The sequence below is a fragment of the Capra hircus genome, chromosome 10, assembly GCF_001704415.2.
Source record: "Capra hircus breed San Clemente chromosome 10, ASM170441v1, whole genome shotgun sequence".
In the NCBI taxonomy this organism is placed as follows: domain Eukaryota; kingdom Metazoa; phylum Chordata; class Mammalia; order Artiodactyla; family Bovidae; genus Capra; species Capra hircus.
In genome coordinates, this window is record NC_030817.1 from 93,102,176 (window position 1) to 93,115,227 (window position 13,052).

Consider the following 13,052-nt stretch of genomic DNA (forward strand, 5'->3'; position numbering starts at 1 on the left):
CATACCGCCTTTTTTATTTAGAAAGTCAAATTTGGCCAGAATTTCATGTAACCTATTACTTTCTTCATGGCAGTGCAGGTGAAGATTTGCACTTTCCCCCTCCCCTGAGAGCTCAATTTTGTTTCTAGAAAGCCATCCCATCCTTTTGGAATGAAGACTAAATCATGGTTATCCAAAGGAAAAGTCACAGACCGTTCACTGGAGTGACAGTCCTCTCAAAGAGTGGACTTTAATATGCAGTAACAAGCTCTGAAGTCACATGTCACAACTAAATGGCTGCAGTGTCAAGATCCGAAGAGACCTCAGGGACCACAGTCCCGCCCACGTTAGTGCAGAGAGGCTAAGTAGTTTGCAAGATGTCCCTCAGGGACAGAAACACCCTGTCCCACTTCCATGATAAAAACACTTGCCTCCTGACCGCGGGCCATTTATTTTCCCTGCTGAGTCTAAGGGGATCATGAGTGTTAGAGCCAGAAACTTCTGATGGTGATATAAGCAACTGCATTAATTCTTTGGCCGCTAGAGGGACTGCGAAAAAGATAAAAGGGTTCAACTCCATGGAATTTATTTTCTATAAAATAAGAAACCCAGTATCTTACATAACTAGTCGGGAATTATATAGCCCTCTGTTTAGACATTTATTCATTCATCCCAGCATTTATCCATCTATCCATTTAGGCATTTATTCATCCATTTGCTATTTCCAGAATATCTACTGAGACAAAATTTAGGCTCAAATCTGGGCATTTTTAGTATTTTCAGTCACCATTTTTCTTTCTGCCAGGTTGCCAGATTTCGATAACAATCCCAATATATGGGATTCCAGTAAATTCTATTATAAAATTAACTTTATATTAAATATGTTTGGGGACCCGGAATCAAGCCATTAGTTATGGCACAGTTTGCAGTGTTCATCCATTAATCCAAAGAGGACTTGTTCACTCTGGAGTATTTCCTTTGTTTCTCAAGACTTTATTTCTGACCTCAAGGTGTCTTTTTACAGGCCCACATGCTTGGTCTCAAGCTGATTGTGGACAAGCCTCAGTCAACGATAAACCATCTTCGGTACCAAAAACGTACTCAGATTTCTGCTTAAGGCCTTTGTTGACCTTGTTGCAAAGTACACTCTTCACTGTGGCCAAGACATGTATTCTCAGTTTTCTTGGAAAAGAGTGGGAAAGTGATCCCCACATCCTGCTTCCCTATCACGACCAGTCAGTCAGTGTTGTTTGTGCAAACGCTGAAATTTTACCTTTCGCACCTAATAATTCTACTTCCCAACCCAGAGCTCTCTGAGCTCTAAGAAGTCTAAAATGATTTAGTTCAGCATTTGGTTCTCACTTAAGAACATTATTTTCTGATGGTAGTAAGGTAAGTAACTACTCAGGTAAACAAGGCAGGATGCTGAGGTGCCAACATTCTGAATATGTTTATTCACGCTTGTATTTACGATTGCCAAATGTTATCCATACTACAAATGTTTGTTAAAAACAAGCTGTTACAAATCAATAAATAATACTAGCTACAACTACTGTCTACTATAAACAGAATAAGCAGCAAATAAACAAATGCTACTACTTTGGTATACACAGACATGCATTTTCTGTTATAAAACTGATAACACCATCATTTTTATTTCTTTGTAGTATTTTCCCTTGTGATACAAGTTTTTATTGCACATTTCTTTGCACTTGTCTTACCAGTTCAGGTTGAAGGCATATAACAGAATTACAGGAAACTGTTTTTCTACCAAGGGAGAGGGGCTTATTTTCTGCCATGTGGTCATTTATATACCAAATGAAAAAAAGAAGCAAGGTACAAAAATTAGTGTGCGTGATATGTGTTCAAAGTTGGGAATACTGACTGGTATGAAAGGTTCTTAATTAGCTGCTCATCAAAATCATATATAATAGCCATTAAAAACTCCCTTAGCTAGCAGCATGGAAATCATTGACTTGTTTATTCAAAGGGTAGACAAACAGAATTCCTGGATACTGTTTCCATTCGGGTTTTCCAGCTCATATGGTTCCAGCTGACGATACTCAAAAGTCACACGATTTATATGTTTTCCACTGGAGACCATGCGCAGCACCGTGTGGTCACAGCCAACTTTCATCTGGGCTATAATTCACGGAAAAAGTAAGTTTCCCAGTAGGTTAGAAACCACAGAGCCAAGCCATTTCTGTCCACAAGATCATTCAAACAGGGCAAAAGCAAGGAGATGTAGCTTCCTCTCACGTACTCAAACCAAGCATCTACCATCAAGTGAAACGGTTTTGTTTTCATTTTCATTATAACATACAGCTGACCCATGAACAACCTGCATGTTAGGGCCGAGGACCCTCCCCACAGGTGAAAATCTGCATATAATTTATCATCTGTCCTCCATATCCATAGTTCCTCCAGATCGGAGGTTCCACATCCTCGGGTTCAATCAACCCAGGCTGGTGTACGCTTGTGTAAGTGGACCTGAGAAGTTCAAACCCGTGCTGTTCAAGAGTCAACTGTGTAACTCTTGAGTAGTGAAACTGAACTCAGCCTTTCTCCTCGTGTGCAAGACCTGGTTCCTGAGGCAAGATTTATCTACCCTACAATAATCCTTCCTGCTATTTTAACTTTCTCAATCTTTTTCACCTCTTTGTCTCTATAAGGACTAAATTCTGAGAAACATTATTATCCTTGTATAACAGCTACTTCAAAAATATGCACCTGGGTTTAAATGAAGTAAAACAGCCAGATAGAGTTATTTAGGTAAAAGTCAATTTGGAGAGATAATAAAATATAAATCCTGTAATTATTTTAATATAGGCGCCAGGGAGTCTAGGCTAAGCTTCTATGATGAGGTCCAAAGTTAATTTTCTTTAAATGATTGGGAAGGTCATTCTTTTCTGATCTTACTCTGAACTTTAATCTATATAACGTGCCTTATTTCCTTTAGTTAATGTGCATATCATTTATTTATTATTTGACATATTCCTAATTCAATCTAAAGGGCAAGATACCTAAGAGTTCATTGTATGAACAATTTAGGAGGGGCTCATGGAAACATGATAAATGAAAGAAAAAAGTGAAGTCTAAAATGAACCAATGAGTCAGATAATTCAAGCCTTCAAATTATCGTAAGACTGGTTTCGATCATTTAGATAAAACAGGCAAAATATTTGGGCTTGATCACACCCTTTTGGAGAAGGAAATGGCAACCCACTCCAGTATTCTTGCCTGGAGAATTTCATGGACAGAGGAGCCTGTTGGGTTACAGTCCATGGGGTCACAAAGAGTCGGACTAACAGACAGACAGACAGACAGACACACACACACACACACGTTTACCTAAACCAAACTATATAATTCATGCACCAAAATTACTATAGCTTCAATGATCTAAATTTTAAGGGATGAGTGTTAGATTAGTTCTTAATCCAATCTTTTTATCCAGCTCAACCACATCTCCTCACAGGTGCCCTCCATCAGCATGGAAGGATCCAGTGCCTTTGAGAACACAAACGGAGAGAAGCCACTGGTTTAAACCAGGGCTCAAGTGTAAATAAGCATAAACTAGCCCCAGATTTTTAGCAAAGTGGGTTTTTAGAAATATTTTCCCTTTATCTATGTATATTAATTCTATTCCAGAGTTTTTGCTTAAGATCCCAGCATTAGCTCAGAGTGAAAATACTGGTGGGCAGATCTGGGTTTAATTAAAACAGGTAACAGCTGATCAAAAGGAGGTCTGATTTGCAGTTTCATTATTTAGTTGGTGTTTGATGTGTGCTTACAAGACAGGAAGGGGGCTATGATAAGGGATGAAAGATTGCTCTTCTCTTTGACTTTTGTCTCTTAATCAATAATCTCTGGTTCCTGCATCTGAAGGACAGAAATGGGAGACCTTTATAGAAAGGTTTCACCTAACCCTCTCTCTCACTTGGACTTCATTAATTAATTTGGTCATGAGTCAGCAATTCCACCTTCGCCCCACCCCACCTGAGCCTGATCAAATGGAAACTCCTCACTGATTCATAGTAAAGAAGACCTGATTCTGTTTGGTGCTGTAGCATGAGCTAACCCGGTCTTTTACTACCAGCGACCACTTTTAGATTTCAGAATTTGCCTCTCTTTTGGCAGTAGTCTTCCAGAGGCTGGTTTTGCTGTTAGAACTTGGGGACATTCGAGCAGTTCTGGGAATTTCTAATAAAGTGAATCATCTTTTGATGTATTTACTACGAGTAATACACACATATACATATATATGGTAAAATGACTTAGATATTACTTTATCATTGTGGTATTACTAACTGATGATACATACACTATATGAAACATGGTTTTCAGTCGGCAAACTCTTTAGTCTCAAGAGGATGAAAGCAGGGACTTTCAAAAAGGTAGAACAAGCACAGTTCTATGGCATTTTCAGAGTTTTACCTAGGGCCAACCTTAAACATGCAAGTTTATTACTTCACAAGTTTCTCTCCCAATGTCAGATATTACGGTCATGCATCCTTGATGCTGTGTATAGGCTCAAATGCAAAATCCTCACATTGGTTCAATGTGCAAAATCAAACTTTTTTTGGTGGAACTTGCCCTTTCACTTATAAATAATTTGAAGTGTTTTATTTAAGGATGAAATCTTGTTGTTCAGTCACTCTCTGCGACCCCACCAGACTGCAATACCCCAGGCTTCCCTGTCCTTCACTGTCTCCTGGCGTTCGCTGGAACTCATGCCCTCAGTCTTTCCCAGCATCAGGGTAAAACTTCATAGGCACATAAATAAAAATCAAAGAACCATCTTACCTGGGCCACGTAAAGGGTAGCAGAGATCAGCTAAAAGCAGCATCTTGGAAGGGTCCAAACCAGTTCCTCCCAGCAGCTCCACAAAGTCTCCTATTCCCCCACAGCCTGCGGAGGACTTCTAAGAGAACAAAGCGGCAGAGGAAGACGTATTTAAATCACCTACCGAAGTCAAACCAATGGCAGATTAGTGAATTCACTCCTTTAGGCCCAGACATACTGGAAGTGCCGTTTAACATCCAAGACTCCAGAAATTAAGACTTTTTAAAGAAAAAAAAGGAATTGCTTTTCTAAATTGGTTAAGTAATTATTTTTTTAAATGTGTGTGCATTTAAAAAAACATTTTTTTACAAGTGCAAGGACTAAAATGATGAAATCAGAATCTTTAAACTCCATATACAGTATATAAAAATTGCATCTAAAAGTGGTTTGATTTTTAAATCCTTTGGACACACATATTGAATTATTTGAATTTCTTAAAGCATGCAGTCAGCGTTTTTATACATAGGACTTCCATATCAGTTTTTTCCTTCAACTTACCTCTTTTCCTCTTCTTTATAAAAGACTTTTTTTTTTTTTGCTATGGAGACAATTCTTACCCTTTCTACTGATAAGGATTTAGATTAGTTATAAGAATATTAAAGAAAGAAAACAAAACCCTCATTTGGGCTCAAATTAGCTAGAGTTACCATCAACTTTCTCCATCCAACTAAAGTAAATTTATTTCAAGCTATTCAAAATAATTATCTAGTCTAAAACTCTGTGTGATCCACCGTAACCACCTTTTTCTACTTCCCTTCATCCTTTCCACTCTGTCTCATCTACAGAACTTCCGGGGCTTCAGTTTCCCAGGCAAACAAAGCCGCGCCTCTCCGCCCCCTCCTGTGATCAGGGCTGGCCTCGTGATCACAAGGCCCACATCCACAGGGCTCACACTTGTGAGGCCTAGAGCTTGGCTTAATGCTCTGTTGTCACTATCCTGAAATCTTAACAATTTTAAAATAAAGTCCTTGTGTTTTCATTTTGTGCTGTCCCCCACAAATAACACCACCAGTTTGCCTGTGATCCTCTTCTCCATTGAGGTGCACTCCAGAGACCTAGCTGAGTGTGGCAAGATGCTTAGAAGTTAACCAGATAGACCATACAACATAGGAACCAAAATCTAAAACAGAGAGTGCTGAATACACACGTACGTGAACACACACATTCCAACATTAGGAAGATATTGAAATGTAACTGGAACTAAGCAACAAATAGAAAACTATATAACAGCATCCATTTGTCCAGTGAAAGGAAGCAAGTGGTGATGGGAGGTATACATATTTAAAGCACCCACTATGTGCTCTGTTCTATGCATTTTACACATTTCATCAAACCATAAAATACAGGCTTAGTCAGCCCCACTGTGGACAGGGCTCATGTTCTTGTATGGAAAGTCAAGGGAAGTAAAGGGAAAAAAATGTAATTGCCTTTCCCTTGAGTAGAGGGTGTCCAGGGAGAACATGACTTAAGACTAAACATTCCAGCTGGTTCTATAGGTTCCAAATTTCACAGGAGGAGGTGAAGGGCAAAAGGCAGACTCAGGAGAGAGAAACGGGAAATAGGAAGTTGGGAAGAAATGGAAACTAAAATGAGGGCAACAGAAATTTCCCTGGTGACCCAGTGGTTAAGACTCCATGCTTCCAATGTAAGGCACGTGGATTCAATCCCTGGTCAGGGAGCTAGGACCCCAAATGCTGTGCGGGGCAGCCAACAACAACAACAAATAAAAAAAATGAGGGGAACAAAACCCAGAAACAAAGAGGTGGGGAGCACACACTCCTCGGCATTTGGTGACTTTTCTGTCCTCTTCCCAAACCTCTCAGCTATCCTCAGTAAACAATGGCAGGAGCTGGGTTGTGCAGGGACCTCTAGATTTCTCTGTGGAGGTTCCACCTCCCTGGACTAAGTTACTCTCACCTCTTGCCTAGACTATGACGATGGCCTTTTAGGTGCACTCCTGTACCACTCGGGCCGCTACAGCTCATCCATCATCATTCATGGAAGCCAGAATAACATTAGCACAATCCTCTCCTTCCCATCATGGGCTCTGTGATTTAATTTGGTCATGAAGCCAGCAATCCCAGCCCCCCTCACCCACCAGATCACAATCAGATAGATTATGCCCGAACCCCTTCAGTGGTTTGCCACTGCACAGAATAGACTCTTGCTGGGCTCTCCACCCTGGCCCTGCCTGTTTCCCTGCTGCTGTACCACAGCACAGGCCCCTACCTTTGCTTCGTCTGTTTCTGGAGCTCAGGAAGCCCATCCTGCCTCCGAGCCTCTGCACAACTGTCGCCCTGTTCCCAGCACTCCTGGGGCTGCCAACTCCTTCTTACCTATCACTGAAATCTCACTTTAAATGTCTCCTTTTCAAAAGGCTTCTCTCCTGACCATCTTAGCTCAAGTAGTTGCCTGCCCTCTCTCTCCCACGTTTGCCCGACGCCACTCTGCTTCATTTTCTGTAGGGTACTCATCACTGTTTGAAACATATTATTCTTTTGCCTGTCTCATCCCCTAGCATGTAAGTTCCATGTGAGCGGGACCTGTTTTGTTGAGCAGGACCTGTTTTGTTCATTGCTAATTTCCAGCATTTAGAATAAGGCCTTGCACACAGTAAGCACCCTAAAAAATTTTTTTTTGTAAAGCAACAAATACTTAGAACACTGCAGACTTCACACTGTTTTAAATGGTAAGCACCAAGATTACTCCTCATAGCCAAAAATAGCTAAAATGCAGATCTCTCAATCTACCATACTTCTATATTAAACATCAAGAATGACATACAGTCTCAAGCCAGTAAGGTTATGCCAGAGACATCCACTTATCCCGGTCTTTATCAAAGGATTATTCTTCCACAAAGGTTCAACTTAAAAAAATATAAGCACTGGCCTATGAGTTTAGGGCTGAAAGGAAGTTGTATGTACTGCTTTTCTCAGCCCTAGTCTTATTCATTTATTAAATCTGTCTTATTAGGAATTTTCTTTGACGACTTTCTTGGATGCCAATGAATATATCAGTTGTCTTAACCTAGGCATATGAGAACATAAAAGGTGAGGGTGACTCAGAGGAAACCAGCTGCCAGTGCAAGTAAATGTGGTCAAGGTCAGCACAACTGCAAAGTCCATACAGCAGTTCACGGGGGGAAAAGTAGATGGGGAGTCTCAGCTAATGTTTTGTTGCAAAATGTATGGCATGAAATGTAGTGCAAAAAAAAAAAAAAAAGCTTCAAAACTTTACTGTATTTTGCAATATAAAAACCCAATTTCACATTTTCTGCTACACTTAGCATTCCTTTATCACACAGTTCTGTCAATGAAGACACTTCCTTCATGTCGAAAGAAAATTCCAATAATCAGAAAAACAGCTGTGTAGATGACTCACACTAGGTTCTGCTAGGAGAGAATTTCTGTAAAAGAGGCGAGTACAAGAGAGTTCAATTGTAATTATATGCCACGACTTTGCCAGTTGGAAACATTCCTTACATCACGAAAAAAGCATTCAAGTAGGCAGAAGGGGCACCTGAGTATGCAGCTTGCAGCATAATGGAAATAGAAGAGGAGTGTGTTCAGGCGGCGACGGCGGGCTCGTGCGAGATGGAACGGCCAGACAGAAGGACCTGCCGCTCCCGTTCATCCACGTTCGCCCTATATGATTACTTTTGCTCTCAAAAGTTTGCTGGGGCCTTAGGAAGTGACTGGGGAGCAATAAGCAACTCACCTTTAACTGCAGACCATTTAAGTGTCCCAGGGTGAGATCGGATATTTTGATCGCTACAGGATAAATGATGGAGAAGCTGCAGTTGCGATGCTGATGTGGCATTACCAGAGTAAACCTTCCATTCGGGGTCTGGGAGATGATGTTGCAGGCTTTATAGAAAAGCAAAATCACATGTTCACTATCTCGTATGCTGGGCTTTTGTGGAAATTTATCTTATCCTATTCTAAGCTTCTGTTAATGGTCTAGGGGCTTGGGCCCCAGAAGAGAATACATATCACAAAGGTGATTTTGGAGATGGGAAGGACCCAGGGAAGAAAAACCACCAGGGATATATCTACATTGTTAGGAAGCCCTGGGCTCTAAGGGGCTTCTAATTGTAATCTCAGGGGGTCACCTTATTTTTAACACTCACAAGACATAAATTAATAACCAACCAAACAATACTAGCTGGTATAAGTTCTAGGAATACTTCATTAACTAGGGTCTTAGTTCAATCTGGAAGTCTGGAAGAATCAAGGCTTAAAGAGGAGACCAGAATTCAAACCCCAGTGGTCTGAAAACTTTATTAACTGAACTTGGAGATATATGTTAATTTTTAGATAATAAAGTAAAGAAATATTGAACCCGTTACAAAATAGGCTGAGAAAATCAGAAACAAGGCTAATATCTGATAAATATTTAATGGGTGTTAAGTGGTAAGTTGACTAAAAGGTAAATCTTTAGTGTTTATTTATTCCCAAAATTTTCTGAAAATTTTTTTTGTATCTCAGGTCTAGACTTACAATAAATTTATTCTTTTAGCTATGAAATTAAAAGCATCAGAGTTTGTGCTGTTTTCGGCCAATTACTGGACAAAAGTTTCTGACCAGACTATGTCAGAATTACCTTTTGCCTCTTTCTCATATTTTTAATCACACTTAATTTCAAAGTGAACTGAAATTCCTTGATGATTCTAGAAGATTTCTGATTTCTAGCCAAACAAGATATAGGAGAAACAGTTGTCCTCCAGTATTATTCTTTTCCAGTCCTCAGAAATAGCCCTTCTGGGTGCTTCTTCCATAAAAAGTTACTTTGTTTTTTAAAAATAAAAATCGGGAGATCAGCCAGTACATTATTTTTTGGCAGATTAGGTAGGTACCATTCTTCAATCACATGAAGTGTTAACATTAATACTATTGTGTGCAACCAAAAATGATTATGTTTTCTTTACCTGATTTTTTACAAACGTTTTTCTCTTAATGGGGAAAAATAATAAATAGATGAATGAACTCATTCTGATTAAGATAATGTGTTCTAGGCCTGGGCTATTTAGCTTTATAGCATCTTTTCATGTGTCCATCAGAAACGAACTAAATTAGAGCAATGGGTTCAGACTCAGAAGGCAACACTGAGGTCCTCCAGTCCAACCCTCTGCTCAGGCATGAAATCTGTCTACACATCCGAGATACCCAGTCTTTCAGCATTTACCTAAGGATCTCAAAGACTTCATATCTGAATCCAGGTCAATGGAATGACTGGAGGGATTAAAGTTTGTCACTGAATACATTGTAGTAACTCAGGAGATCAGAAATAAGACTGGGGAAAAATAGAATTCTAGCCAGCATAAGTTAGTATCTTACTTAGCCTGGTAAATAAATTAAAAACTGATTTGATTTTCATAATAATGAATCACAAATATCCTTTAGGTCATTTCTAATTACAAAAGAATTTCCATTCAAATCCTTCCTCACTTCAAATTTCCTAAGTCTGTGCAATGATACTACTTTTGAAAAGTAGGATGGACGCTCTCTCCCCCCAGTTCCTGCCTTCTAACCGAGAAGTCAGGAAGTCCACTTACGGAAGAGGTTAGGCTCTGTCTTCACGGTTATTGTGAATCCGTTTCCTGGCTCATGGACCCGGAAGAAGATCATGGCCACGTTCTGGGAGGATCTGATGCTCCTTCTGCTCAGACCACTGTCACAGAAATCTACGTACCTCTCAGTGGTGGGGAGGGGGTGATCCTGGGAACTGGGGAATTTCTCCCCCTTGAGAATCCAACCATCAAATACCTTCCAACAAAAACACAAAGATGATCACGTCCATCAGCTCCTGAAATCGTAAATGTGTTGAAAAGGGGGAAAAGCTTACCCAGCAATGGACCTCCAATTATAGGGAGTAGACAGACTGCACCCCCCTGCACACTTGCTTTCTATTTCTGTATATTTCGACTGGATTGTTTGCAAGTCATGTGATTAATTAATTAATTAATTATTGCTTCCCCCCCCCTTTATAAACTCCAATGTGTCCGAACCAAATACTTTCTCATACTTTATCATTTTAGCCACCTTGGTAAATAAAACTACAGATGATATACATTTTTGTATTGGTCATTATTTTTCACACACCCTACCTTCAGAAGAATTCCACAGGAGCATAATCTGGGCTTCAGTTTTTCTCTTTCCTCATTAAAATATGAACAAAATATCTCAAAAATAGACAGCAAAAGGACAAACTGGAGCAAGAACTTTACCTACCTGCCGATGGTTATACATACCCATTTCCCCCATCTTTAAACTTATCACACATTAAAATGTCAAGAACTACTTTAACACTTAGACAATAATGTCTGGTATGCAGATTAGGAGTTTTTTCCTTCGCTTGTTGAAGTTTGTAGTTTGGCGGGATAAAAGGTCAGAGTCTATTGACTTTATTCTTAAAATCAGAAGTCTCCAATTTAATGAGTTCAACCCACTTCCAGTTAGTAACATTACCAGCTACAAATTCCTTCATCAGATCAGTTCTCTTCCACTGCATTTGACAGTTTCCAAAATAATTCCACTTAAGAGTTTTAATCATGTTCACTTTCACTGGACTGGAGAAGTCCAGCAACCATCCCAAGCTGACCCCTAAGGCTCACAGGGAACTCGAGTGGGGATGCTATGGGACTGGAGGACTTGTCCACACCTCATCCCTGCCTCAGACTAGATTCCTTTCAGCATGCCTCCCAGTGGCCAGTGCCCTTCTGCTCCAAAATCGGGTCACCCAGGCGTGGAAGACAGCCTTTGGGAGCCTGGAACGATCCCACAGAGAGACGGACCTGCAGGAGCAAGGCGGGCTCAGATCTCACACGTGCGAGGTCGCCTTCTAACCAGGGCCACGGGCTCGCGGACCTGAGCGCTCCTGCTAAATGGGCTTGTACCACTTTTCATCAGCCCCAGGATGCAACAAGCGGACCGAGAGCTCACAGAGGGGAGCTTATACCACTGCAGGAGGCACCAGCCCTTCAGAGAGTGAGGGGAGGTTCCTTTTGCATGGGGATCCCGCTCCTGCACCAGCTGAGAGTCTAGTTACCGGCTCTCGCTGCTGGGTAGCTGGAACCCGTCCCTTGCCCACCTGGTCCGGGGGCGCCTCACCTGCAGGATGTCCCCCCTCAGACAGTCGATGGAGACCAGATCGTAGTGGATGGTGATGAACTCCTCCGGCTCTGCGATGAAGAATGTGGCGCAGTGTAGCTGCGGCCGGTCGGCGGTGAAGGTGAACTGGCCCTGGAGGCTCAGCATGTCCACGCACCCTGGGGGAGGGCAGCGGGGTTGGCTGCAGCCCCCGCTGCGCCGCCTGGGCAGCCCTCTCTCCGCTCCCGCGACTCCCAGCCTCAGCGCCCGGCTCCCGGAGCGTCACCCCATCTCGCCCAGGGGCATCTCCTCGGACCGACCCTTCGCGATGGGAATCTGGGCCTCGAGCTCCCTCCCAGGGGTCCGGCCAGCCCCCACTCCCCACGGCCGGCAGCCGGGCAGCCCGCACTCACGCAGAGCGCGGCGGTACAGCGGCTCCCCCTCCAGCTCCCGCTTCGGACTGGCGCCACCGGCGAGGTGTGGAAAAGGGTCGTGGTCCACTGCTTCCCGCAGCTGGCCAGGAAAATTAGTCAGTCCGGAACAGTTCAGGGAGGGGAAGAGGGGATCAGAAGCGGGGTACCCTCCCTGCCCACGGCACAGAGAAGCAAGTGAGCAGATCAATGTCTCCAGGGGGATCCGGAGAAGATGGGAAGGTTTAGACCTTTTCCATCAGATCGGGGTATCCCCGAGGGGCCAGAGGGAAAGGGGGAAGAAGTAGGCAGGAAGACCTAGGGGATACCCGGGGAAAGAGGGGGCACAGCCAGTTAGGAAGAAAGAGCTAACCCCGACATAATCTGAGAGCAGAGGCAGCCTGCCCATCCCCAAGGCTGGACACTCAGGGCTGGAAGGTGAGATGGGTCCGCCCCAGGGAATCGCTCACCTCCAGGTACCGGCTCTCTCCTCTTAGAGCCAGCAGGCAGATCAGAATGAAGTGACACTGAAGTTTGAAAGTGGGGGCCATGCTGGCCCTGCCTCTGCAGCTGGTGCTTCCTGCTCCGGAGGTCTCAGGCTTTGCTTCCCAGGCTCAGCCAGGCTGAGAGCTAGAAGCTGGTAGGGTCCCTTTGCTGGGTCCCTTTTATAGAGCAGTGAGGAGCGGAGGCTCTCTGCCCCTTAACTGATCTGAGCTCAGTAACCATGGGT

General features: G+C 42.6%; 1 protein-coding gene across 1 annotated transcript; it reads right to left on the reverse strand.

Moving 5' to 3' along the window:
* Positions 1,428-13,007, reverse strand: CRHBP (corticotropin releasing hormone binding protein). The gene is made up of 7 exons (XM_005685063.3): positions 12,793-13,007; positions 12,326-12,425; positions 11,934-12,091; positions 10,379-10,589; positions 8,542-8,690; positions 4,786-4,903; positions 1,428-2,121 (listed from the first exon to the last, which is right to left on the reverse strand). The coding sequence occupies exons 1-7, from the start codon at positions 12,871-12,873 to the stop codon at positions 1,964-1,966; spliced, it is 975 nt and encodes a 324-aa protein (XP_005685120.1). The 5' UTR covers positions 12,874-13,007; the 3' UTR covers positions 1,428-1,963.

What these genes read in the sequence shown, in the direction of transcription:
- CRHBP (XM_005685063.3), bottom strand. Translation starts at nt 12,873, where the DNA reads ATGGCCCCCACTTTCAAACTTCAGTGTCACTTCATTCTGATCTGCCTG. An exon ending in GACAGAGCCTAACCTCTTCC is followed by an intron (nt 8,691 to 10,378) that starts GTAAGTGGACTT and finishes TTTTCTATAAAG; the next exon opens with CCTGCAACATCATCTCCCAG. An exon ending in TAAATGGTCTGCAGTTAAAG is followed by an intron (nt 4,904 to 8,541) that starts GTGAGTTGCTTA and finishes TTGTTCTCTTAG; the next exon opens with AAGTCCTCCGCAGGCTGTGG.